The sequence below is a fragment of the Nelusetta ayraudi genome, unplaced genomic scaffold (assembly GCF_046127955.1).
Source record: "Nelusetta ayraudi isolate G7.1 ecotype Tasmania unplaced genomic scaffold, CSIRO-AGI_Nayr_v1 ptg000011l, whole genome shotgun sequence".
Classification (NCBI taxonomy): Eukaryota; Metazoa; Chordata; class Actinopteri; order Tetraodontiformes; family Monacanthidae; genus Nelusetta; species Nelusetta ayraudi.
The window spans coordinates 15,006,431-15,034,334 of record NW_027466061.1 but is presented as its reverse complement, the minus strand read 5'-3'; the positions used below and the strand labels follow the sequence as shown (position 1 = coordinate 15,034,334).

Sequence of the window (27,904 nt, the reverse complement as noted above, 5' to 3'; positions counted from 1 at the left end):
AACAGTTTTGCTCTAAACTGTACCGTTCCTTGAGCTACTGTCACATCTGAACAGCAGATTGCTTTATTGGGTTTAACCTGCTTTGCGCGTTCGAAGTTTCGTGTATTATTATTATTATTATTATTATTATTATTATTATTATTATTATAATTATTATTACTTGTAATGCGTGTTTATTGTTGATGAGATGTTTCATGCTGTTTCCCTGGCGAGCTGGTCACTCTTGAAAAACATTTTTTCACCTCTTAAGTTTGTCTCTGATTAAATAGTGGACTGTTGTACGTAAAGAAGCGCGTGGCCAAATGATCTTCTAATTAGACCATGTAAAGTTCAGGACACGGGGCTCGTTGTTTTGTCGTTTAAATCAAGCCACGTGGACACAAAAGTCACTTTAAACCGCATTTTGTGAAGAAATTGGTCGATGCTGGCTCCTGTATCACGTGATCGCAGACACGGCATCACGTTGTCATTTTCCCGGAAGTTGGCCATGCGACTCGGAGGCGTACCGGCTCCACACAGAGTGGGAACATCGCACTATGGCCTCGCGCTGAGCAGATTGTAGCCTACAGTTGTGCAAATACCTTGCCGGCAATCCGTCACCATCGACGCCTTGATCATGGACCTCCGGTCCAGGGGCTTTTCTCGGGGCCATCGGAGTCGTCAATATTACTGCTAAAGTGCTATATTGTTTGATTTTTTTTGGAGTGCCGACACTTTTGCACGCCTGGGGATTTAAACCGAAGTGACCGTAGTAGCAGCAGCAGCAGCACTCTTCCCCATCTGCCGGTTAGCGTACTAGCTCGCTAAAGTTAGTAGCTAAGAAGGGCATCACTTTTCTTTGGGAGTAAAGGACACGGAAACGACGACAACAACAACAACAACAACACGCACATTAACAGGAGACTTCGCAGAGGCTGATTCCCCGAGTCCCGATCTTACAGCACATTCACTATTGATTCTTGGTAAGAGTTGAACCCAATGCCGGCTTCACCTAAGATCCAAGTCGACCTGAGCCCAGCTTCACATTTGTGAACGGCACACAGGCTAGCTAAATGCTAGTTGGTTGTACAGGCCGTGCCGGCTTCCAGTGTCCTCACTGGGTTAACGAATCAGCTACGTTATCACATACTATGCATCGGATTCAACTGAAGTGTGCTATTAAATGTTTAGAAATCGATAAAAGGTTTGTTCATGTCGGCAATTGGACGGAATTGTTCAGCTAAAGATGACCTGAGTCAGGGTCCCTCTGTCTCGTGGCTAATCTCCATTTGGTTATTCAATGCTCCGTAGCGCAAAGCTGGTTAGCCCTTACACCCATTGTTTCATCGTTATAATCGTGTTCCCACCTTATGTCTAAGTATTTTTAAAAAAATATATATATATATTTTTTTTATTATTATGCTTGAGCCAGCTTGCTCAGGCGGCAAAACATCGGTCTGAGATAAATGGCAGGTTGGTGGTTTCATTTGTTGGGCCTGTAATTAAGTACACCTCATAGGACAGGGCTTGGCTACATTGCTAACAGTAGGTTATGGCCAACAATGACTTAAACTGTAATCGAAGACGCGTTAAAATGCTTTAAGCCATCACCTTATTGTGGTTCTAACTTCTGACTAGCATAGATATATTCCTCTGCACTTTTAAGCAATAAAACCGAGAATTTCTCACACCGAGGTTAAACGCAGACTATTACGTTGAGCCACGTAGCATAACTTAGCCAAATGGAAGTGGTCGTGGGACACGTAAGGCTAACTAGCAGTGGGCTAGCTGTTTAACGTGCCGAGAGTGTTGCCTGGCTAGCGGGCCAGAAAACGGCTCTGTACTACGCTTTGTCTGGAAAAAAAAACACTTCGAGTGCTTATTCTACGTTGTTTGTCATATTGTTAGTCGAGTCAGTCGAGCGCACTCCATCTTCGTTCGTAGAACCATATGGCAGCTGTGTCGTTGCCCTGATGCCCCATCTCAAAGCATGGCTGGCAGCTAAAAGCTAACGACTGTTTCTGTGCCAGCAGATGGTGATGAATATGCCGTCCTCGATCAGTAACACCTTTCTACATTGACTTGCACTGTATTGTGCCATCCTCACAGTTCTGTGACCGAGCTGAATATTCCCTTAGTGCCGTCATGAGAAAGCATTTGCACATGTAGCTAGCGCACACGGGAGGGGTCACCGAAAGCAGTTAATCGCTGCTCACAAAGTAAATGAACTTTGACCTGAGGTATCCATTTTCTCAAATCCTCTCAAAACCTGGGTTGAGTGGTACGAGTCATGTTGGAGCTGGAAGTGAGCGGGGGGGAGGGGGGGGGGGGGGGCATCTGTAAATGTGAGTTACATGCTACAAACTGTAAAAAAAAAAAAAAAAAAAAAAGTGCAGTTGCTCTTCATCTGCCAAAGCCGTGGAAATAATGGTGGTTAAGGTTGTTACAGACCATTCCACGTTAATCAAATTCACAGTCTGTTAAGCAAATTCATCTTGTAGGAGCTTTGGCAATGTGTGAGTTGGAGGCAGTAGCGTTATCATAGGCGAAACCACATGCCACACCCTCCCTGCTTGCTAAGATGTTACCATGCTAATAAGTGACATGTCAACGTTGTTCCTGTTCCTTCACCTTTTTTTCTACCTTTTATTCCTCCAAGAATTTAATTTTGGTGCTGTTTGATGTTTCTGTATTCATTATTCTGCATTTTGTTGCCCCTCCTCTCAGAAAGGCTGGCACCATAACGCCACCCTGATGCAGAACCATAAAACAACGTGAAATGAACAAACCACCACAGCCTATAACGGGACCCACCTCCGTCCCAAACCCTGCCCCATCCCCTGGATTGACACAGGTGAGCGCTCGTGGCCGGGAGTTAACCACGTTTTATTTTTGTGCTACTTCATTTTTGCCCTCAATGTAAATTTCCCCCCCTCCTTTAAAGGCGGCCTATGGTCCCGGACAGCCAACTTCTCTTGTGTTTGCCACCCCACCTCCACAAATGAATTCTGCACCACAGCCAAGACAGGTACGGGTGTGCCTCATGTCTTCATTTGCATCCAGTGTGATTCATGGCGTGCCCTTTCCCCACTCCCACTCCCACAATATGCCCCAGGCCCTCTCATTGTCCTTTGCTCTCGTGAATATTTCTAAAACTTGCTGCTTGGGCTTTGGCTGTATGTCTTTGTGTTGGCTTGTCTTTCTCTTTAATGTCCACCTTGATTTCTTTCCTGTCTCCTGCTCTCCTTCCAGTTTGCTGCAGGTCCTCGTACTTTACACCAACAGGTACTAACACCCCTCACTATTTATTACATATACAAAGGACTATGAAATGAAAAAAAATACACCATATTCAGTGTTTAACCTGTTGTGAGTTAAGATCAGTAACAATTGTGATTTTGCAAGATGCAGTTTTGCTCCCAGAATAAACCAACTTGTGCAATTGAGGGTAATTTGAGGGATTATCTGATGTCAGGATTTTATACTCTGACTAATAAACATTGACAACTAACCTGCTAAGACTTGTGTGCAGTTGCATGTGCCGCTTTGGTTATTGGAGCGATTCACGGCTGAGATTGGATCTTAAACAAACAGCCGTCCGCCTCATTGCCTGTCTTTGCTTTAACACCACTGCCTCTCTTGCTTTCTGCTCACGGGTTGTGGTGCTGAAGGGTGGATACCGGGCTCTGCAGGTAACGTCTTTTCACTCCTCTGCCTGTCTCCCTCTGTCTCCTCCGCCGCTCTCTGCCCCAGTTTACGCTAACCTCAGTGTAGTGGCTTGCTGCGACATTGGGAGGAATGCCTCAGTTTGCTGCACTTGTGTGTAACAGTGAATGTGTCGATAGTCGTCGGGAAGAGTTGATGTCAGGACACATAGACTGAACCTTTGTAAAATATCAAGCAAATTTCCAGTGAGCTTTGCACAATAATATCAGTTAATTGATAAAAATAAAATAAGTATATACATTTGCAATAAGTAACAGTTTATATTATAAGGCACAGAGGTGAGCAAAAATCAACAGAAGAACTAAAATTGGACAGTTGGTGATCAGTCCTCTAAGCTGGCTAACGCAGTTCTTGGTGTTGACAGTGGAAACGACCTCTGGCTTTACGCGTCAGCTGGTTTTTGAAGCAACTCTCGCATGTTCACTGTTTGTCAGTTGGAGGAAGTGTTCTGTTAATTTCCAGTGCAGTCGAAAGCCTAACACTGGACTTGTGAAAGCAGCCAAAGCGCCGTGACCTTGCTGATGACCAAGATGTTTGTTGTGTTCCTCTCATCAGCCTCCCTCTCTCCTCTCACACCCGCTCCAGAGTTACTACCAGAACCGACCAGTCGTACCCACCAATGCACCACGAGTGCAGACAGCTAGTGGGCCGAGGCCGGTCGGGGCCCCTCACGTTTACCCCTCCAGCTCCCAGATGATGATGATTTCCCAGCAGCAGCTGTCCTTCCCTGGCTCCCCTCAGGGCTACTTCATCCCCACGGGACAGGTGGGTCTGCCATCAAATTGAACCTGATGACCTTTAGGATGCTTTGATAATGTCTGTGCTGTGCTTTTTTCTCTTTACTACCTTCAAAAAACCTGCAACGGTGTCACCATCTAGTTATGTAACGTGCGCAGAGAGTTGCTTATTGGGAGAAGGATGTGCTTGTTAGTGCTGTAGTGTTTTTACCTGTCAGTCTATATTCCACAAGCTCACCTGTGCTTGATTGATTCATTTCCAAGGAAGTTAATAGTCGTCCTCTGCAACCTTCAGACTAACCGCTGGCTTTCCTTGCCAACCAGCTACTTAATGTAGACAGAATGCTATCGTCTAAATAAAAGCTGGGTTGTGTTTGTGTGTCTGCTGTTTGCAGACAACACACAGCTGCTTCTGAAAAGGTTGCTCTATAAGAAAAGTGGGAGTTTGAGCAGACGTGATGCTGAAAGCAAGTGTTTATGTTTTTGCCAGCGTGGTCTATTATTAAAGTGTGTGTGAGTTGAGGTTTGGATGAGTGCACACCTTCATCTCATGCTGTAATTCTTGACTCTCCTCAGTACCGCGCACCGTTCATCCCGACTACCCAGCAGTACCCTGTGACCACGGGGACGGCGGGCTTCTATCCTGGGAGCAGCCCTGCAGAGTACCCTGCTTATGGTAAGAGTTGTTCCCTGAAAGCAACCACAAGCAGGCGCAACCATTTCAAAGACAGCCTAGCTTAATGCTTGAAGCTTGCAAACGCCTGCAGAGATCTCCAGAAAACAGCGTTGTAGCATTCTGATAAAAATGATGTTATACCTTCCAGATGTGGAAGGGGACAAAATTAAAGCACCCTCAAAGTGGCTTTAGAGGATGGAACAGACATGTGACTCTAGGGGTCTTGCTTCTTACCTGGGAGCTCTATCAGCGCCCTCTGTGACATCACGCATCAAGCTTTCATGGACTGTCAGCACACACTTTCTAAAAAAATTGAGCAATCATAAAGAGTGGACTTTTGATTTAGTGACAGTTAAAAGTTTGCCTTTAAATCTGAATAAGGTGATTAGAATGAGTAAGTGGTGAAAGTACACACTAACAGACTGCTGCCAGGCATTTAGTGCTTTTGCTTGGCCCGTGCTTTTATTTATTTCATGTGTTGTTTTTCTTGTGGAAGCGCTGCTGTGTGTGGTAGAATGCCAGCTGCATGTTGTCTGGCTTAATTCTGCTCTGGCCTGTGTTCTTTCTATCTGCAGTCTTACCTGACACTACATTGCAGGTTCCATGAAATGTTTTTTCTTTCTTAATTCCGTCTCCTTTTATTTGTCTGAGGGATGGTGAGTATTAATAGACATCGCAGTGTGTCCAGTTGCAGCCAAAAGACTGCTTTTCACTGCTTTTGTTTGTCCACATTTGTGATTTTATTTTCCAACCAAGGTTTGGGCTGGAGAACCTGATTAGTTTAACTCACCGCAGTGCATTTCTGGGTTTTAAGGTACACTTTTTGATTGGATTGCAGTCTAAAAACTTGTGCCCCTCTATAAGTACTCATCTTGCACCTACAGTGTCCTTTTAGAGCCTGAACCTGAATTAGTTTTGTCAGTCCAAGGCTTTACATGATAGTTTCCCCCCAAATAATGACACAACATTTAATGAACTCTACAAAGGCAACGAGTTTCTGCTGAGAAAGACGCAGACATTTCATGGGACCTGTTTAACTCCCTGCTTCCTGTGGATCCTCTCATTAACTCGTGCTGCATCTGTCTCTTCCTGCCCTCTCTCCTCCTTTCCTCCTCCTCCGGTCCCTCGCTCCCCTTCTCTTACTCGCTGCGTCGGTTCAGATCCCTCTCTTGCTGCGAGGGAGAGGCGGGGTGGTGGTGGGAGAGGGGGCGGGCGAGAGAACGGGCGTCTCTCTCTCCACGGTGCTCCTCTCACCTCCCAGCGCTACCCTGGTGAGTAGTGAGTGAGTGTGTGTGTGTGACTGTGTGTTGGTCAGCAGGCTTTTGGTGGCAGCCGTCTCCGTGGCACTTCCTGTCTTGTTGCCGTGTCTCTTACCCCCATCTACTATGCAATGTCATTGCCTAAACACGCATATTGGATTGTGATGAAAACACCTGACAAAATCGCTGTCTTTTTTTTTTCTTCTCCGCAAACTTTACTTAAGTTTCCTTAAATGATTGTGTTGGCAGGAGTCATTTTATCCAAGAAACATCAGAGTCAGAATACTTAATAAATCCCGAGGAAGTTTAGTTCCTAACAGTGCTCCATTCAACCCTCAACACTGTATGTACATAGTGCTAATAATCTAGAAGCGTGCAAATAAAAAAATAAAAGGAAAAACTATGTACACAGCTGTAAGCGTAGAACAAAATAAAGCTTTGGGCAATGTGAGGCAGTAAAACAGTGCAGGGGTTTGGGTTTTTAACCTTGTAAAGATCTCCCTTCAAATGACACAGGACTCCGACTGGCTTAGCAGACTCAGGCACTGCAGAAGTGAGACCCTCAGCCTCTTGCATGGGACCATTGTTTTCAGCCACTTTCTCATTCATTTCCACAGCAGGAGCATACTACCCAGCTCAGCCGCAGTACTCCCCGTCTGTCCAGCCGGCACCTGTCATGATCAATCCCGCTCAGCAGCAGCAGCAGCAGACTCCGCCTCCTCAGCAACCCCCGCCGCAGGCACAAGGCCCACCAAAGAGAGAACGCAAGCCGGTAGAGTGTCGCAACAAAAGCCAGTCGTGTGCTCATTGTCTGAAGTTCTAAAAGTGAATGGGCGGAAAGTCTTTTGTCAGTTGAATGCAGAACGTTCCCTTTAACCTGAAATAACAATAGTATTGATTATACTGGGGGCAGCTGTGGGTCAGCAGTGTTGGGATTGTTGCATACATGCTGTTTGTTTTTTCTCTTTGGAGGCTGCTCGTCTCGTGGAAATGTGACCGACGCTCTCCGTTTCTCTTGACAGATAAGAATACGAGACCCCAACCAGGGTGGGCGTGACATCACAGAGGAGATCATGTCAGGTGGACGGTCGGCCACCACTCCCACTCCTCCACAGGTAGGAACGCTTGAAATTAGAATCATTGTCAGTGTGGAGTTTCTATGTATTAGTCGCATTGAGGTTATACTTAGCCAGGAGTCATTGTCTGATTTCATTCAACTATTATGTGCTTATATAATGGTATTGACATCTAGTTGACGGACCAAAGGTCTGGCTGAATTTAATGGCTCAGGATTTTTTTTCCAGTTGTTTCTTTGTGGCTGAATGCTGTATTTTTCTTTTGTGCTTGCACTTTTCTATTGGCACAGCACAAAAAAAGCTGCAAATAACAGAAAGACAAAACATAAAATCTAATGTGCAGTTATGATTTAGCCACTTGTTTGGTGTAAGCACTTTTTCAAACATTCAGTGTGTCTATAAAAATGGGCAACTTTGTTCAGCAGGACTTGAGCCTTTTAATCAAATAACCAAATGAAGGTGGTGGAAATAAATCAGTTGTGTAGACTTTGCTGAGTCATTTCTTTTTGTGTGACTGCAGACCTCTATGATAGAAGCAAGTCCTGCACAGACCAATGGTGAAGTTACACAGCCTGTCACACCAGTGACAAGAAGAGGTAACCAAATAGTCTTTACCTTGGCATTTATATTGAAAATGAAAATCAATTTGTTAAATCAATTCTAATTGCGGTCCTGTGTTTTTTCAGCAGCAGATGACAATGTTGAGCCTCAGATAAGTCCAGAAACCCCACCACCGCCTTCCCCAGCCAGCGCAGAGCCTCTGCTGGAGGCCAAACAGGAGGTGGCGGCCCAGCTGACGCTGCCCCCCGAGTCATCTGCGCAACCTGTCGTGGAAGCTGTTGCTGCTCCTGAGGTGCAGCCCCCAATGACAAAGGATGTGCAGTCTCCCTCCTCCCCCCCAGCAGCAGCAGCAGCAGCAGCAGTAACAACAGCAGCAGCAGCAGCAGCAGCAGTAACAACAGCAGCAGCAGCAGCAGCTAGTGCAGCGCCCCCTGATGAGACAGTGAGCAAAGCTGATACTAAGGTTGGTGACACAGTTGATGCTCCCATTGGCCCGTCATCGTCACTACAAGACACAGCGGTCAAACCGGAGGAAGCCAAGTCTGCTCCGGCCGACAGTGCACCAGAAAAAGAAGAGGAGAAAGAGGAGGAGCCAGTGGAGCTGGAGCAAGAGGAGCAGGTGGTCAGTGCAAAGCTGGAGCCCACGGCCGAGGTGGCTGCCACGTTAGAGCCCGTTAGCCCAGTGACAGAGGAAACTGCAACCAAGGTAGCTGCTGAAGTTTGTCAGCCTCCCCCTTCTGAACCGGAACCCGCTGAGCTGCAGACCCAGTGCCCCGCCCAGGTCGCTGAATCTGAGCCCGAGCCTGAACCTGAACCCGAACCCGAGCCCGCACCTGCAGAAACAGCAGAGCGTCCTCTCTACAACGGCCTTCCTCAGGACACGGATGAGGAGCTCACCGAGGGAACAACACTTTCAGACACTACTCCTCCAAACAAGCCAGACACTGCACTTTCTCAGGAATCCACCACTGTGGCGAAAACGGCAATCCCAGCCCAGGAGTTGCAGAACCAGGAGAAAGAGCAGGAGGAAAGTGACAATGACGCTCCCTCCACTGAGGATTCTACTACTATGCAAGGTAGACCTTTAGTTCTTCTTTGAATTTCTAACTTCTACCTTCTATCTATCATATGATATTTATATATTTAGTAATATTTTCACCCCCCCCCCATGTAGCTGCTACATCTGTGCCAAAGAATAAGAACACGAAGGAGCCGAACGAGGAGGCCGCTGGAGATGCCCAAGATGACTTCACTGAGGTGCGCATCAGTCCAAGTTGTCTCTGCAGTTTCCAGAGTTTCCAAGCTGTATCCAGAATGAGTCGACCGTTGTAACACTGTGGTTTGTTTGTTGCAGGAGCAAGGCAGCAACCCTGCTTCTGAAGCGTCCGCGCAGGCCAGCCCCGTCCCGGAATCCACTTCTGAGCCTTCCTCTGAATCCCCTGCTGAGGCTGCGGATGAGCCGTTGAAAGAGGAAGAGGACAAGCAAAGCGCAAAAGCTGACCAGCCCCAGTCCGCACCTGAGCTGTCCGGTAGGACGAGATGAATGGATTTCCCCAAAACCCAAAAATGATGACTTAGTATTTATTTTTAATTACTCGTCTATTTCATGTTTTACAGAACAACAGAAGGAAAATGAGTCGGATGACAAGAAGCGGTACAACAGAGATTTCCTCCTGGGCTGCCAGTTCATTGGTGCCAGCATGAACAAACCCGAAGGCCTTCCTAGTATCAGCGACGTGGTTCTGGACAAGGTCAGTGATGTCGCGTGCTCTATCAGTCCCATTGTAGTAACCAGTTGTAATTTCAATTCTGAAGTTGTTTGGTCTTTTTCTCCAGGTAAACAAGACTCCGCTGCGACCGGCCGACCCAGCCAGGATGATGAACATTGGCCCTGATTTTACCCCCTCGTATTTGGGGAACCTTGGGAGCAGATCAGTTGGGGGACCACGAGGCCCCGTAAGTGTTTTTTTTTTTTTTTCTTTAATGGAAGACGGAATCATTCAAAACATTTTTTCATTGTATTTACGCACCCCTTTTTCTTTCAGCCCCCTGGGCCACGTCGCTCCCAGCAAGGCCAGAGGAAAGAACCCAGGAAAATCATCATCAGCAGCATGTCTCTCAGCGACGACGTGCAACTCAACAAGGCTGAGAAGGCCTGGAAGCCGTCGATGAAGAAGCCATCTCGTGGGCGAGCTGCAGAGGAGGCCGACCAAGAGGATGGCGATCAGCTCAAGACTCAGGAGGTCTTGAAGAATCTCCGCAGCATCCTCAACAAGCTGACCCCGCAGAAGTTCCAGGACCTGATGAAGCAGGTGCAGGAGCTGACCATAGACACAGAGGACAGGCTGAAGGGAGCCATTGACCTGATCTTTGAGAAGGCCATCCTGGAGCCCAGCTTCTCTGTCGCCTATGCCAACATGTGCCGCTGCCTTACAGGGGTAAATAGTTTTGTTGTATTTGAATGCTTTTGTTATTTGCTCTAATGATGACCAATGTTTTGTGCCACGTGTCTGGGCCACTGAATGACTATGATGGTAATGAGATACTGATGGAGCAAAGTCTTTAAGCTCTTGTTGTTTTATCTTCTTTTTTATGGAGGGATTTTAACATTTGCTCATTTTTTTTAATCCCCCAAGTTGAAGGTTCCGATCCCAGACAAGCCAGGAGTTTATGTCAACTTCCGCAAACTGCTGCTCAACCGCTGCCAGAAGGAGTTTGAGAAGGACCAAGACGATGATGAAATATTTGAAAAAAAGCAAAAAGATTTGGAGGCTGCCAAAGAGGTAAGAAAGCATGCGTTTGTTTGTTTTATTTTTACTTTCATCTGTAAGACGAGGATGAAATTGCGCAGGTGTAGAATGTTGGAAACTAAAGAGAGTTGTCTGCCCTCGCAGGGTGAGGAGCGCGAGCGCCTGGTTGCGGAGCTGGAGGAGGCCAGAGACAAGGCACGCCGTCGCTCACACGGCAACATAAAGTTCATCGGCGAGCTGTTCAAGCTGAAGATGCTGACGGAGCCCATTATGCACGACTGCGTGGTGAAGCTACTGAAAAACCATGATGAGGAGTCTCTGGAGTGTCTCTGCAGGCTGCTGTCCACAATTGGCAAGGACCTGGACTTTGAGAAGGCCAAGGTGAGCGCAGGTTGCAGGGATGTGTGTGGTTGTTTAGAAAAGGTTGATGGATTTTACCGCCTGCCTGTCTCATTTGGAGAGACGCATAGCTGGAATGGGTGCCTGTTTCCAACACACCGTTCAGATGAGATGAGACGCAAGGGCTGTCATTACAGCTGCTGTTTTTTTAAATCTCCCATTAGCCTCGCATGGATCAGTACTTCAATCAGATGGACAAGATCATCAAGGAGAGAAAGACCTCCTCAAGAATTCGCTTCATGCTCCAAGATGTCTTGGACCTCAGAAAGGTGATTATCAGTGCTTTTTCTATCCATGCAAAATAATTTAACTGTATCTCGTTTGTGAATCAACCTTTGTATAATTCATCAAAGCACCAGGGTTTAATCATGTGCCTGTGATCCTCAGAATAACTGGGTACCTCGAAGAGGAGACCAGGGTCCTAAAACCATTGATCAGATCCACAAAGAGGCGAAGCTGGAGGAGGAGAGGGAGCAGATCAAAGTCCAACAACAGCTCCTGTCCAAGAGGGAATCAGGAAGCAGGATGGGCGGGGGCGGGAGCGGGAGCATGGGTGGCCGAGGCCCAGGAGGAGGCAGAACCAGCCAGCCGCAGGATGAGGGTTGGAACACGGTGCCAATCTCCACCAAGAACAGACCCATCGACACCACACGTCTTAGCAAGATCACAAAGGTAACAAGCACACCAATCCAGCATTCCAGGTTATTTCTTTTAGAATAATATTGGTTGACTTTGACAGGAAGGATTGACTCTGTCATTTCGTGCCTCATAAATTAACATAGGTCAAGTTTTCACTCGGTGTTGATCATTTATTTATGAGGCATGATTGTTAATGCAACTGTTTCTTTTCAGCCTGGTTCTCTAGATTTCAACAATCAACTCTTGGCTCCTGGAGGAAAGGGCATGTGGGGCAGCTGGGGCAAAGGCAGCAGCGGAGGAACTGGAGCCAAACCAACAAATCCGGAGCCGGGTAAATGTCCATATAGGGAAAAACAAACCAAAAGAAAAGTGTGGAGAAATGTGTTTCCTGCTGTCTTGACAACTTTCTCAAGCAGTTTCTTCTTGTTTAGATTCTGGCCGGTCAACAACCAGCACCCTGAACCGCTTCTCAGCACTGCAGCAGTCTGGCGCGCTGTCCTCTACATCAGACTCTGACCGCAGAGTTCCTCAGAGGTAATCTTTCCTAAGTGTCTGAAACACTCAAGATTTTGCCATCATTATTGCCTGGGCTCCCATTCTCTTTCTGCATGTTAAAGGGACAGTTAGCACTTTGAAATTTCACCCAGCCTGGCGTTGACGTCTCTTATCAGCGACGTTGACTAAATGATTTAAGGCCTCGTAACCACGTGAACGCTGCTACTTTGATTGTATATAGTGGATATTTGTATGATATTGCCATTGCTATTATTGAAAGTGTGAACTACAACTGAACTTTCGTGCATTTGTTTATCATCACCTTAAGGTCAAGCTCCAGCCGGGAGCGCGGCGGTGACAGAGAGAGGGGCGATCGCGACAGGGATCGATTTGAACGCTTCGACCGCAGTGAGGGACGGCAAGGCCGCGACGGGAGGAACCAAATCACCAAGAGGAGCTTCAGCAGAGAGTCGAGGGAGCGTGACGGACGGGCCAGAGACATCCAGGACTCCATAGAGCCGGTGCGGCGTGTTGCCAGCATGACGGATGACAGAGACAGGGGGAGCCGGGATCGAGGCAGCGAGGACAAAGGTCCGAGCGGGGATCAGACAGGTAAAAGAAGTGGTTTTTAGCTGACTAGCGCTCACAACATCAATTAAAGTTAAAGTCCCAGTGATTGTCACATCCCGAAGGATGCGAAATTTGTCCTCCGCATTTGACCCATCATCCCCTGAGGGAGAGCTGTGGGCAGCTGCAGTGCTGCGCCCGGGAATCATTGGGTGATCTAACCCCCCAATTCCAACCCTGAATACTGAGTGCCAAGCAGGGAGGCAATGGGTACCATTTTTACAGTCTTTGGTATGACTCGGCCGGGGATCGAACCCACAACCTACCAGTCTCAGGGTGGACACTCTACCACTAGACCACTGAGCCGGTATAATTAACACATTGCACGTGATTTTTGAGGGTTTGTCCAATTAGGTTTTAGGAAAAGTTATTTTATTTTATTCCCTGGTTCCACACTTTAACATTTTACATTTAATTAAAACTCACCTTGAATTAAGTTGCAGAGATTTGTGCAGTGTTTCATCCACTTTGTTTGTGGCAGGCACTTTAGTTCTTTCAATTTTGTTGGTGTGGGATCAGTAGTCACATAGTCACAATGCTGCAATTGTTATTGCTGTATTAGAAGTCTCTCTGCATGTGGCTGTATGGCTCACAATGACCTATGAATTAGCTTGAGTGAGTTGTGGTTAAAAAACAAACAAATTCAGTCTGTTTTGAGACGTGTAGAATGTTGTTTATTTTGTCATTTGATTTCTGTTCGCAGCTCTAGTTTGACACACGCAGCCTAACTTGTATTGTGTTTCCACCCTTTACCCCTGACAGCCAAGGAAAGTGCTCCAGCCGCTCCCTCTCTTCCAAAAGAACCTGCCTTGACTGAGGAGGCAATGGAGAAAAAGTCAAAAGCCATCATTGAAGAATACCTCCACATCAACGACTTGAAGGTAATAACAATTACTGGTGCAATTGGGCGAGTTGTGCTTCTCTGTGTGTGCGGGACACTTTGGCACGCTCGTTCTGAAAATATGAGAACGCTCTAATCGCCAAAATCTGTTTGTGCTCTCGTAGGAGGCGTTACAGTGCGTCACAGAACTCAACAGTGCCTCATTACTATACGTGTTTGTACGACATGCCGTTGAGTCGACGCTTGAACGCAGTAGCAAGGCCAGAGAAAGCATGGCCCAGCTGCTGCACCAGCTTGTGAAGGCAGGGCTGCTGCTGTCGCAGCAGTTTTTCAAAGGGTGAGTGGCTGAGAGGAGGAGTTGAAGCCTCTTTTTAAATGGTGAGCCCAGAATAGTTTGATGAAAAAACAATGTGTCCTTGCAGGCTGGAAGAGATCCTGGAGGCTGCGGAGGACATGGCCATCGATATACCTCGTTTCTGGCTCTACCTCGCAGAGCTCATTACCCCCATGCTCCACGAGGGTGGCATCCCTATGGGACAGCTCCTCAGGTAAAGCTGCAGGCAGGAAGAATAGAAAGCTGAACAACTTAGCTTTCTATCTACCATTACAATTTGAGCATTGATTGTTTGGTTTAAAATAGAGCACAGTTTTAATGGCGTGCCTCTTAGAAACATCTTATGTCCTTACTGGGTCACGTTAGAGATGATCAACAGCGACGCTCATCCTCTACCACTGTGCCTTTAGGGAGATCTCCAAGCCTCTACTGCCGTTGGGGCTGGCTGGAGTTCTGCTGGTGGAGATCCTGAAGCTGCTCTGCAAAGAAATGGTACGTCGAACACGAACTTGCGGCTTCAGGTTCTGACTAAACCATGTGGTTCTGACTGATCCAACTTCACCAGATGTCAGATCCACGTGAACGTCTCTGTGCTCTGTCTTCCTTCAGACTCCTGCTAAAGTGGGGACCATGTGGTCAGAGGCAGGCCTCAACTGGAGCGATTTCTTACCAGAGAATGAAGATGTCAACAAGTTTGTCACTGATAAGGTTTGTTTACTCGATACTAAAAACATAACTGAAAACATCAAGGAGTAATTTTACAGTCGGTTGAAAAGACTTTTGGTTTTATGTTTTTAGACCATCAAAGACAAATATTTAAATAAATAAGATTAATCCAAACCATTTTACCATTATTTTTCCTCCTTTAAAAAAACCCAAACTCTTATCATTGATGCTGATAGAGATGAGCAGAAGCTGTTCCAATTAAACGTGAATCATAAATGTTAACATGCACACAGTCAAACTTGTCTTTTGACAAAACATCCACTTTTATGCATTCACTTACATTGATTGATACAGGAAGATAAAATAAAAACTTCATCTTTCTTTGTTCCGCTGTCCAGAAAGTGGAATTCACCCTGGGAGGTGACACAGAGTCAAAGGACGCTGCTAAGAAGGTCATGTCTGGTGAGGAGCTCACCAAGCAGCTGGACCGACTGCTGCAGGACCAGGCCAACAACCAGCGGATCATCGACTGGGTGGAGGTGTGACGGCAATCACTTCATTTTTCTCTGACTTGCAGGGGTTCACGCAGCGGCGCCAACGATTATATTCTTTGTTTTTTCAGGCTAACCTGGACGAAGCACAAGCTACTTCCAACCAGTTCTTACGGGCATTGATGACATCCGTTTGTCAGTCAGCCATTATCTGTAAGTATGACCAAACTGACAGCGTGACGAGCGTGTTTCCAATGCATCGGTTTCCTCCATTCTCTTGGTAACAGAGTGGGCAAGTGGCTTGAGAATTGTCGCTGCTCGTTTCAGGTGACAACTCGTACAGAGTGGACCCACAGCACATCAAAACCAGAGCCAGTCTGCTGCATAAATACCTGTGTGATGAGCAGAAGGAGCTTCAGGCCTTGTACGCCCTCCAAGCGCTGATGGTGCACATGGAGCAACCAGCCAGTGAGTGTCATGTTGGGGATTCACCTTGAGGGGGCAGCGTGCCATCGAAAGAGAGCGGCTGTGACGGCAGCACCTTCAGTAGCTCGTCTGCGCTTGAATCTGCTATGCATTGGACAAAGTCTGGCAATAAGCCTTTCCACTAATTTTGTGACGACAGACAGGGCGTCGCTTGAACTGCACGCGCTCTGAAAAATTGTCGCTAGCTACCAAGTCCAGGGTGGACGCGTTTCTTTTCTCGCGTATTCACTGACAAGCTAGAAGCTACTGTGAGAAAGCAAAGTGTTATTTTGCATAATGCCGGGCCTTTTGGAAGCCTGAAGTCACCTGACCCTGTGTGTCCTGTCCCCGCAGACCTGCTGCGTATGTTCTTCGACGCCTTGTACGACGAGGATGTCATTAAGGAGGAGGCCTTCTACAAGTGGGAATCCAGCAAAGACCCCGCAGAGCAAACGGGCAAGGGCGTGGCCTTGAAATCTGTCACCGCCTTCTTCACCTGGCTGCGTGAGGCTGAGGAGGAGTCCGACAAGGAGTAAAAAAAGAAGAAACGCTGAACTGAAATCTGTTCCCGCCCTGCTCCTGGCAAGCCAATGGCTCTGCACTTTGGCTGCAGAGACGCAAGGACAATACAGCCAAAGGGGAAGACTCAAAATCAATCCTCAGTGAGGATAAATCTTATCTTTATCTTTGAGGGATGGACTCAGACAACAATCACTTCTCTCTACCCTCCCTCTCCTGCTTCCTCATCATTAGCCCACCTGCTTATGACAGCAAGTGTCCTCGACAAATAAACTTGAAAACTGAATTGCTTGAGGTGTGAAGTGTCCCACATCACTACCAAACTCTTTTTTTTTTTCCACTCACAATAAGACAAAGACCAACACGCTGCTTCTGTTAATGGTTGTAGGTCACAGCGATGCTCAACAACTGATTGATCTGCAAAAAAGGAAAAAAACAAAAGAAGAGCAGAGGGTCTTTTGTGGTGGTTCCCCTTAAACGTCATGCAATCGTGTATGTTCAATCCACCTCTTATGTCCTTGTCCTTATAGTGAAGCGTGCAGCATGACTGAAGCGTGTTTTTATGAATGAGACGGTGAACAACCCGTCAATGGACAAATTGTATATGAACCCCTATGAGTTTGATGGAGTTTTTAAAGCAGAGGTTGTCTATTTTCTCTTTTAGTCTCCCATCATTAACTTAACAAAAGACAAAAACCACAGAGGACTGGTGTTGACTGTTGGCTTGGACTACTTGGGGTTGGTCCTAGTGCTTCCTCTAAGCCATCTTCGTCATCCTCGGTAGTGAACCAAGCTGACTGATTTTATCTTTTCCTCTATTACTTTAAAAATGAGCTGTTATAGAGGACACTTAATGACCCAATTACCATTTAAAACTTGAAATCTACAGAAAATTTGACTTGAGATATATAAAGTTAAAAAAAAAAAGCAGAAATGATCCGAAAGCCTTTTCTACTTTAAGTGGAAACTTATTTCAGGTGTATTCTGTAAATATATAATATTAATAATTACGAAAACATTTTTTCTCAGTTTTATTTTTCAGATGATTAATGGCAGTATGTCCTTTTCCAACAGGACCCACAGTTGTCCAGATGCAGAGAGGTGCTTTAGATAATCCATTGATTATTAGTTGTATTGGAATTTTGTAAATATTCTTTTTTTGCCTTTTATTTAAGAAATTATTGCTTCTTTTGCATCGGAAACTGGAACGATGGGGTAACGGAACATTGCAAATAAAGGACTTAAGTTGCTGAGCCAAGTGTTGTGCAAGTCCATACAATATGTTCAATGTGCTGCTGTGTGATGCTGTGCTCATTACTGACCGCATTCAGTGTAATGTTATTCAGCCATATTACAACAAGCCATATTATATGTTTCAACTCTTCCAGGTAAGTGATGTTGCACTGTCTCCCAGAATGGTGGGAGGTCTAGAATTTTTTTTCTATTTACTTGTGACAATGTGAGTGCATTGCTATAGATGACAGCACCTCTGAATCTGCATTGATTTTTGAATTTACTGTCCCTGGGTCGGTGAAAGCTGGAGGATGTTGAGCTGCGTGGCAGTAATCGCCTTCCACACAGTCCTTGCTATTTTGTGTTATTGGTCAGGAACTGAGGCACAAGGCAGTCCATCCACCAAATCCTTGAGCTAATTGTCCTGATGGACTCGAGCCTTCATTTCCCAGTTTTTTCCTGTTCCTCCACTTAAAAAGCCAAAGTAGGCAAAAGAGACTTGAACCGCCCTCCTCCTCCTGCATTGCATTCAGGATTCCATCACCATGACTTGTTCCTGACCACCTCATATTTTTCCAGTCCCTGTCATGTTGCTCAAATTTGAGGGTTGTTGCAAAATGTTTTTGGTGAAGCCGGACTGCCGTTGTCATTTCCTCTCTCCGTCTCGTTGACTTGTCAAGTGGGCCCTCCAAGACCATTTCAAGGGGAGGCAGCAAGTGTGAATCTGACAAGTAGAGGCTTAGGGTTATGACTTTAATATAAGACTGTAAGACTGGCACAGGGGGAGAAAATGCAATGTTGCATATGGTCTGCTGTGATGCTGCAGTATTGATTGGCGTCAGTAAAACAAAATCCCCACCAGTGAAACAATGAGGACAGAACAAGGTAGTCTGTTTAAGATGAAAGAGTTTAATACTGGTATTTTACATACAGACTTTTCTACACTGGTTGTCATTTGTGAAATGTAGACGGCTTCCCAAATCAAAGGGATGGGAAGTGTACTGTCCACTTCTGTTCATATACAGAAGGAAAATGACTGAGAACAATTTGGGCATGTCTGCCCAACACATCTGATGACTGAAATATAAATAAGGCATTAGGTAAACTGATGAAATAAAACAAAGGCTTCCGTCAGCTGATACAGACGTCATGGAACGCAGTCGTAAAAAAAAAAAATCTCCCTGAAAATAAAAGCGTTGAAAATCAAGAATGCTTTTACGTTGACCTTTCTCGACAGCCGGTTGCCACCGGCGACGCCAGTTGTATTGCTTTCACAAAGCTTGTCGTATTACTACTGCTACTAGTGTACAGGGTGTGCAGTCCATGTCTCTCTCGTGACAGGACTGCACTGCCGGTCTGTCGCACCGGTTGTTTTGTGTGCTTCCTGGGTCAAAGGCAGCCACTGAGGTTCCTGTGGATTCACTCTCATGGATGAATGAGCCAAATCTCTGACTCGGTGGCTGTGATCAACCAGTCACCCTTCTAAGAAAGCTCTGTTGAAAATGCAGTTTCTAAAAGGCCAAATCAGACTATGCCACCTCATAAAATCCTCACGTATTACTGATGAAATGGAGTTTACCTTTGCTGATATGTAAGATTTTCCCATTACACTTTTAAAGGAGAATTTTTTTTAAATACAAGATTCCTGAATATGCACATCCCGTTTTCTGTTGTAATCCAACATGATGCTCAATCTTTTCAAATGTAAATCACATAAATGGACATTTGACCCATTTTCATTTTTCATTCACTACTGGATGTTGGAGCTTTGCATATACAAAAGGATGCAATAGAATCGTCTTCGCTATTGCTTTGTTTTCCAGTCAACTGCGACGTACTGGATGACTATCTCAATCCGGCACTATTTATCATTTTTTGACACTGTATTGGGAACAGGAACATGTTTTAAAGATTTGTGAGAATTTTCAAATATTAGGCAGATGTACAAACAAGCTGCATTATCAAAACTCTGCTCAGTGGTCCCCCCCCCCCCCCTCCTCCCCATTCTCACAAAACGTGGGATAATAGCAGTTATTCTTGGGTAGGCACTGGATGGAGCCACCTTCACGACTAGTAAACAGTAGGAAATCAATCACAGTCTGATTTTTGCTGGTTGAGAGACAACGGCGTTCTTTCCCAGTGCTCTTCACATCGTCCAATGCTTAATGTTATTATGATATATGACGACAAACGGTTATGCCTTTGTCTCGATCTGAGAAACCAAATATGTGTGAATGCATTTTTGCGTGTCTGTGTTGGTCTGCGTGTGTCAAAGGTACAGTCAGTATCCACAGAAGCAATCCTGGCTAATTGTCTCATGTAGTCAAGCAGCTTTGGGTTGGTCAGCGCTTGCCACTACAGAACTGAGCTGCAATTTCTTACTGCACTTTGACTTCTTTCATCCTTCTTGTAATATTTAAGCATCTTTATTCTGAGGCTGTGGGGGAAAACAAACAAACAAACAAAAAAGACTTTGCAACGCCAATCTAGTCACCAGCCTTGTTGCCCCCCCCGGCCCCGCTTTTAAACTTGACCACCATGACGGTGATGTTGTCCGGGCAGCCACGGTAGAACGACTGCAGGACGATGCTCTTGGCGCCGAAGTGGGGCTCGTCCAGGCGCTCGCGGACAAACCGCACAGCCTCCTCGTTGCTGAAGGCGTCCCACAGGCCGTCGGACGCCAGGATCATGAACTCTGGCTGCAGTTTGTCCAGGTCAAAGGTCATGATGTCCGGGTCGGGGATGACTACATTGAGGTTCTTCAGTGGGTAGTCCCCGAGAGAGCGGGACATGGCCAAGATCCCCTGAACTCTCCAGGAACCATTAAAACTGATGAATCCACCTGCAAAGACACAAGTTCAGTTTTATTAACAGAAGATGCTGATGATTTTTGTGGACAGGTATATCATGTACAGCACTACAGCATCAAATATTATTGCGGGTATGTGTCTCAAGCCCCCCCCCCCCCCCAAAAAAAAACCCCACAGAAACACCTGCAAATGAGTTCATTTAAAAAAAAAAAAAAAAAAGTTATATTGGTTTCGACTTTGAACATATTCTTTGAAGATTTACCAATGTTATGACGAAGCTCAAAAGGATGTTTATAGGTATCCTACTTTGATTCATTTCTTATGGAAAATTCCCTTTTCCCAATGCATAATTGTTTGGAGTGAGTGAGCGATGTCTTCAGAAATGAGAACCGTCCATCATTTTTTATTTTCTTGCTTCACTTTTCAGGAAGTTTGTTTGAAAACTCACAGTTCAGGATTTGGGCTCTTTGTGACATCACAAAGGGCACTGACACTTTCCTGACACATATCCCAGGTTAGTGAAAACACCGTCTGACCCGGTCTTTCTTCACTTTAGCTCTTTTAGTTGCCTCCCAAACATGTGGAAGGTTTAACAAAGCATCAATATTCGCAGAAGATGGGAAAGCGGCCAATGATGCCTCTGCGTGTGGGTCCGAGTGTCGCCACATATACCTGCCCTCTTGATTCTCTTGCGCTCCTTAAGCTGATACGGCTTGTGGTCATGTGACAGCGCCACTGCGTTCCCATCCTTGTCGCACAGGACGCCACGAGAGTCTCCCACGTTGGCCACAGTGAGCTCTCTGTCAGACAGCAGTGCCACGAGACATGTGGTTCCTGCAGGGCAGATTGGATTAAGAGACACAGGATTGTCTTTTGCAACTGCTGGGGGTTAACAAGCCTGGGGATTAGTAACCACAACCCTCCCTCCCCTCGACCACGATGAAAATGCTTCTGCTGTGATAGTCACGAGGGGAAGATCGACTCGAGGTGTGCCTCTAGTCTATCCAGGTCAGTGGTGGGCAAACTTTTTGACTGGTGGGCCACAATGGGTTCTAAAATGTGACAGAGGGGCCGGAGCAGGATCAGATGGATGTCAATTAATGTCAATTGAAAATGAACAAAAGCGTTGCAACAATATATTTGTCTTTGAAGCCCCACGGCATTTAGTTCTTTATTGAAAAGACTCTGAAAACACTGAAAAAATGTATTAAATACTGCTATTTTACTACCTACTCACTATTAATATAATTTCTTCAAGTTTGGCGGGCCGGATTTAAAAGCTTAAAAGCGTAGGTTTGCCCGTACCTGATCTAGGGTCTATCTAGGGATGGGGAAATAGGAGGCTTGCGGTCACAGTGCTTTCTAGTGTGATGCCAGGCACACCGACCTGCTTCATCGTGGTTGGCAGAGAGTTTGTCCAGCATCTCGCGGTCCACACTCAGGATGCGCTGCTCCAGGATGGAGGCGTAAGACAGAGAGCTCTCTCTTTTCTCCCTCTCGAAGGCCTGCAGCTGCTGCTTCAGGATCTCCGGCAGGTGGGCCTTCACATAGTCAGCTGCAGCCTGAAATTGGGAGGCAAGACACGGGAAGTTTAGATTGCAGGTGTTGAGAAAGGGCAACCAGTCCAACACTTGGGATAAACAAAAAAAGTGATTATTTTAATCACACATGGCGTTTTTTCCCCTGACGTATCAATCTGAATATTGATAATATTGATGTTGGTTTCCCTTCTAGATGTCCAGCAACTTCCTCACAGCTTCTCTCCAAGGCTGTCTAAGTAAACGTCACCCTCTCTCTCTCTAACTTTATTTTCCACAAATATCTACCTGTAGTGGAAGGTAGTTTTTGTTGCGTTGTTGAAATTGTTAGGTTTACATTTTGATACATTTTTGTTATTTTTGCACTTTTTTTCCCTCTCAAACAATTGTGTGTAGTAAAAGGGGAAATGTTTTATTATCTTAATAATGTTAAATTGTTTTGTATTGCAGTTAGATCATTAAAAAAAACATAGATTTGCCAAAGAAAAAATTGTCCTGAGTTTTACTATGATCTTAATCAACTAACTAAAGGCAAAATCACAAAATGATTCAATGATCATGACATTTCAAGTAAAAAGTGTCGGTAGCGGCGATACTATCCCTTTATTTACTTGCTATTGCAACAATACCAAAATCTCCAATGTCGTCCACCCCAACAATACGCAATAAAACCCTAAATCTCAAAGTGACGTTGTGGGTTATGCGTACGACAATAAAAACACTAACACATATGCATAGACGACCTTCTAGTGTTCCGTGAATTTAATGCACTACCAAAAATAGATAAACATGCGACACCTGACGAGCGTGTTGGTGTAGCGTTGAGGTCGCTCAGCCCGAACAAGTAGCTAACATTTGTCTTCTCGTTGGACATAAACTCCTAGCCTAGCCTCACCAGGCACACAACAGAAGGCGTGATAACAACCCTCCAACTCCAAGGTCTGGTTTTTGGACCGGGATGCTGGACGTGGTGCGTGTGGCTAGCTAAGCGGCTAGCATAGCCACCTGCGATGAAGAGAATGTTCTTCTCATTGAAGCTGTGGTATATTTGCACTTTGGCCTTTCAAAAATAATTATGTCCTATAACTGTAGCAGTGTTTTGTAGCTTTGGTAGCTTTTAGTGGGCTCGCTTTTCTTCTTTTTCGTGTGGCCCCTCACTTTGAAGACCTCTGGAGGTGCGTGTGCCCCAGGTGGGGATTATTAAGTCCTTCTTAAAGCCAAACATATGAGAATTAAATTTGTCACCCATATAAATAGTATGGTGTGTGTGTGTGTGTGTGTGTGTGAATGTCTATTTGAGTGATAAGGGAAAGCACACACACTTCCCCCAGTATCACTCCTAATTTACAGGCCGCCTTTGTTTCATACAGCAGGTGCTCTGTGCTGAATTATTGATCACCTTCCTCCTCCTGTCCAGAGTTCTCTGCCAGGATTTCCATTATGCTAATGCATCACATCTCAAAAATGGTAAATGGACTGCACTTATATAGCGCTTTTCCAGCACCTTTACTGTTTACCTATAACAGTGTGTGTAGCGTGTATATACTATTTGATATCATTTTCCTTAACATAACTGAACACACAAAGAAAACACACAGCACAAAAATAAACGTATGCTTTCTTGTTATGTGCCGCAGCCGTCTGCTTTAAACAACCATTTGTCACCCATATACAGTAAATAGTATGATATGTGTGTGTGTGTGTGTGTGTGTGTGTGTTTAGTGTTTAGTGTTGAAGCTCAATTTACAGTATTTCCAATCATTAAAAGAGGAAAGCAATTACTTCCTGCAGCTCCTTGTCCCCTCCCCCTATTTTTCCTATTTGCGTACGAAGATCACTAATTCATCTAATGAACAGCAGAGTAGTGCACTTACTGAGTCCTGATGGGAAAAAATGGAAAGGTCTGTTGGTGCAGCTGAAAGAATTTAGGTGACAGACATATTTCCAAGATAATTTAACTTGTCGATGATAAAAATAAAAAAAAAGCTGAATCGTCTGTAAGTATGGATTTTATAGCTCAGGAGGTTTGAAGCCTAGTAAAAAAAAAAAAATCCTGCTTGAACAGCAAAAAGTTGCTGTAAATCAGCAGCAGTTTATGCTGACATCTAAAATGCAGGGCTATAACTCATTCACTTGTAGCAAAAAAATAGGAAAAAAAAATACACCCTCAACCCTGAAAAAAGTGTTGAGAAATTCCCAGCATGTTTTGTGCTCTGTGCCAAGGACTGTTTTATCTGGACAAATTTGGAGAGGCAGCAGTGCTGTGTGTGTGTGTTTATGTACTTGAGTGGGCTCTGATTAATATGGATGAATATACAAGCAGACGTTTATGGAAACCTACATGTCCAATAATGTTTAAAGATATTCCATTTATAACTTGGGAGTCCCGGAACTCTCAGCTATCAGGAAATGACCTCCAGCATCAGTGTAGACTGACTTTTTTCTTCTATTGATTTTGTATATCTTTGTATATCCAGGAAAGACTAATGTGTGTTTGGATGCTAATGGCCTGACAATGTTTGTGCTCAATGTCAAAGTGACCCATCCTTTGCTACTTTTGCTTGCTCCTCTTTTTAGAAAGTGAGTGCAACATCTCACAGTTCTGTCAATGAGCTAAAACACTCAACACCCAGGTTGATGACAAATTTCTGAGACCACCTCTTTCTTGCGTTGTTTTTATTTCCTTATGAACACGTAGAAGGTCCATGGAAACATTAGCTTCAGCAGAAAACGATAAATCAAACCAAGTGGTTTCATTGAGGTCCTTTGGTTTTTTTTAAGAAAAAAAAAGGCCTGAAAATGAATGTCGCAAGGAACACATTAGAAAAATGAAAAGTAGCCACTTAGAGCAAAGGTTCGAGCCGACATAAGAAAACCAACCAGAGGGAAAGTAAGATGTCAGAGCAGATGGGAAAGGTAAATATTTGCCAACAATAGACAGAGCTCTCCAGGTGGATCAATACCCGCTACTCTCTGTTTGCTGCCTGTGTCTGTCAGAGAAACTGAACGCTACAGGTTCTGCACTCTTGCAGGAGTTGTTTAGGGAAAAATAACACCAGTACCTCCGAATGCCTATTATAGCACAACTTTGCTATTTGTCCCATACTGTTGTTAGACACAGGACACGGTGCATCAGTGTAATTCTTCATTTTTAAAACCAATGGATATGTATTTTTATAACTGACCAGCAGGCAATTTCCTCTCTTTTTAATAGTGCCTCAGTTACCTTAATCGTGTGTTAATGTTCTCTTTCAAGAAGCATGACATTCATTTTGTAATTAAAGATCCCATTTAGACTAAACTACCACAAGTGCGGCATCTCGGTTTATTACACTTCTTGCTCCTCTTTTGACTCCAAGTATAAAAAACTTAATGGCAACAGCTTAAAAACGACGTCTTTTTTAATACAAGGAACTCATTGTCAGGTGTCTTTGTATTGTGGTTCTTCTAAAGGTTCCAGCAACACTCTGTGCTTTTGAAAGTGTCCTGACTAAATTAAACTACACCCATTTTATTTTTAATTCTGCACCCCAGCGATGATGCCTCAAATGACTAATTATCCAAAATAACCTATTGATCTACCATATACAGCATATCTAGGCCTCTCGTTGCAGCCCCTGACTTCATCATCGGATGCTTTGTTAAACATCCCATGTTGGAGAGGGACAAGACAACAAGGACGCCATAAAGTGGGCTCAGAAGGGAAACAAACTGAAATCAGTGCTCTTTGTGACACCATAGAGAGTTGAGTTCCAAAACCACAGTACATATTTTAGTGCATGTTTTCTGCAAAGTGGAGCAAGCAGAAGGGTGGATTTTTTTTTTTTTATCATTTCTTCAGACTGTTTTTTTAGATAAATCATTGGCAAAGGGAATTTTGCATAAAATTAGACATTTAAAATAAGATGATTAAGTGATATTTTACGAAACCATTGTGGGTCCTTTTTCTATCCATCCATCCATCCATCCATCTCTATATTAGTGTGTTTCTAAATCCTTAGCTGGAACCTCTGGAGGACAGTGGTAGTGAGGACACATGGTCTCAAGTCAACCATGGGAAACCACTGACCCTTGACAATGCAGAGTTCTCACACACACACACACACACACACACACACACACACACACACACACACACACACACACACACACACACACACACACACACCTCTTTGTTATATTGACTCCTTGATATTGGCAGCTGGAGGGAGGGGTTGTTGGCACAGAGGAAGACAATAATGGGAAGAGAAGAGTGGATGAGGGTCCTGGTGGAGGATGAGCTGCCAGCACCTCTGCAGGCCCTCTTCAATGCCTGTGTTCTCTGCAGAATCCAAGTATCCCTGCGATGCCATTAGGCACTTTCACGTTGCTATGTCTTGTGATCACCTCATCTTATCACCCCACCAATAGGGTGACGTACACACCAGGTGCAACAAAGAGGAGACACTTGTGTCTTTGCACTCCTACCTCTCCACCGTGGCCGTCAAATATCCCGAATATGGACGGGTGGCTCTTGTTGGCGATGTCGGTGAGCACCTCGAACCGGTCCTCCATGTGATCCCTCCTGCCCTGGATGGAGTACACAGCGACGTTGTTGTTCTTGAACTCCCACGTCTTGGAGAACTCGGCGTCCAGGACGCTGAGACCCCCCAGCCGCTCGTTCTGCATCATCTCGGCCACCTTGCCCTTCACCATCTTCACGGCATCGCGGCTCGACTTGACGATGGTTTTCACCTCGTCCGTGTGGAAGAAATAGCTCCACAGCGCCAGGCTTATGCACAGCAGAAACAAAGTCTCAGGCCTGAGGAGAAAGTAGCGCATGATCCGACCCAGAAGAGACAAGAGCGTCATTGTGTCTCCTACCATCACACGCACCCAAACTGCAGTCTCGTCTCTTGATACCCCCTTAATTTTATTATTTATATTTTGCTGCGCCGATCACTCCATGCGCTCGGCGGAACTGGGAAGGAATCGATTCAGCAGCGCGATGCTTGACTGCATTTCCACTTCATTGAATGCGTCCTTCAGAGGCCTTTTTCTTATTACGCACAACTCGGGAGCGATAGACGCAGAACAAAAGCGCACAGGCCACTCTCATTGACTCGACGCGATGACTCGATTCCCAGAGCAGCTGCACGAGGAGTCTCCGAGTTGAGCCGATGTCCTGCAGGCCATCGTCGGCTTGTTGAGGGCTTTCTTGGGGGCTTGAGATCGTTGACTCCCGGTGAAAGTCACTGGGGAGCGACGCCAGAGTCAACGGAGACGACTTCCTTCCTTCTCTTGACCCGGTTTCTCCTCTCTGATCCGCGTCTATCCGGTCTCAGCATCTACACTGCATTACTCGCACAGACATACACACACACACACTTCCATATTATTGCTCCGTCACGACGCTGAGGTAGTGTGAGTACATTACCGGAAGTAGGCAGTAAGTATTTTTGTTTCCCCATGAAAAGCGATGTCGCCAGTCTCTTTCGCCTAGTTTTTTAGCCGCGAGTGGACTTTATTCTGAAAGGATATAGCGGGAAATTGTGCGGATTCAGTCAAACTTGATGCTCGCTCGAACGACGCCGCTGACTTAGTGCGCAGCCGCAAATTGCCGAGGCGAAACAGCGGAACTGCGGAGCGCCACTAGGGGCAAATTTGAATATCTATATATACTATATATCTATATCTATATCTATATCTATATCTATATCTATCTATCTATCTATCTATCTATCTATATATATATGTATTCATATATATATACATGTATATACTGTGTATATGTATATATATATATATATATATATATACATATATATATATATATATATATATATATACATATATATATATATATATATATATACATATATATATATATATATACATATATATATATATATATATATATATATATATACGTACATTTGCGTAATGACCACTCCTGCATAATTTTGATAGAATTGTTTAAAAAAAAGTATAGTTTACTCAAAAAATGTATTTGATTTATTCTTCTTCATCACTCAGCCTCTACTGGCTTTTCTAATTGACAAAACTATTTATGAGTTTAGTTGAGGGGAAAAATTCAACATAAT

The 27,904-nt window shown here is 45.0% G+C and overlaps 2 protein-coding genes and 1 non-coding gene across 14 annotated transcripts; 2 read left to right on the top strand and 1 right to left on the bottom strand.

The window, feature by feature from the left end:
- The first annotated feature begins 489 nt into the window (after positions 1 to 489).
- On the top strand, positions 490 to 17,493 carry LOC142885162 (eukaryotic translation initiation factor 4 gamma 1-like). Of its 12 annotated transcripts, XM_076021352.1 has the most exons (33): positions 490 to 962; positions 2,707 to 2,833; positions 2,924 to 3,007; positions 3,232 to 3,264; positions 3,651 to 3,671; positions 4,291 to 4,470; positions 5,019 to 5,118; positions 6,279 to 6,389; positions 6,995 to 7,149; positions 7,400 to 7,492; positions 7,974 to 8,049; positions 8,140 to 9,090; positions 9,189 to 9,271; positions 9,369 to 9,543; positions 9,632 to 9,765; positions 9,851 to 9,970; positions 10,060 to 10,452; positions 10,651 to 10,797; positions 10,909 to 11,145; positions 11,328 to 11,432; positions 11,551 to 11,835; positions 12,016 to 12,133; positions 12,234 to 12,336; positions 12,626 to 12,909; positions 13,687 to 13,805; positions 13,930 to 14,102; positions 14,188 to 14,313; positions 14,510 to 14,591; positions 14,709 to 14,807; positions 15,164 to 15,304; positions 15,388 to 15,469; positions 15,584 to 15,724; positions 16,076 to 17,493. In XM_076021352.1, exons 2-33 carry the CDS (start codon positions 2,759 to 2,761, stop codon positions 16,255 to 16,257), a joined length of 5,208 nt encoding a protein of 1,735 aa, XP_075877467.1. In that variant the 5' UTR covers positions 490 to 962; positions 2,707 to 2,758; the 3' UTR covers positions 16,258 to 17,493. The 12 variants fall into 12 exon arrangements, with proteins under 12 accessions (XP_075877467.1, XP_075877465.1, XP_075877468.1 ...); XM_076021350.1 differs by lacking the exon at positions 3,651 to 3,671 and having other exon boundaries at positions 2,711 to 2,833; positions 4,261 to 4,470; XM_076021353.1 differs by lacking the exon at positions 3,651 to 3,671.
- LOC142885761 (small nucleolar RNA SNORD66) lies at positions 10,492 to 10,568 on the top strand. Its single transcript, XR_012926327.1, has one exon. It is a non-coding gene; the product is annotated as a small nucleolar RNA SNORD66 (small nucleolar RNA).
- An 871-nt stretch (positions 17,494 to 18,364) lies between the features above and the next one.
- Positions 18,365 to 27,410, bottom strand: ppm1la (protein phosphatase, Mg2+/Mn2+ dependent, 1La). The gene is made up of 4 exons (XM_076021364.1): positions 26,289 to 27,410; positions 21,671 to 21,845; positions 20,956 to 21,117; positions 18,365 to 20,315 (listed from the first exon to the last, which is right to left on the bottom strand). The coding sequence occupies exons 1-4, from the start codon at positions 26,685 to 26,687 to the stop codon at positions 19,960 to 19,962; spliced, it is 1,092 nt and encodes a 363-aa protein (XP_075877479.1). The 5' UTR covers positions 26,688 to 27,410; the 3' UTR covers positions 18,365 to 19,959.
- Between the last annotated feature and the right edge of the window lie 494 nt (positions 27,411 to 27,904).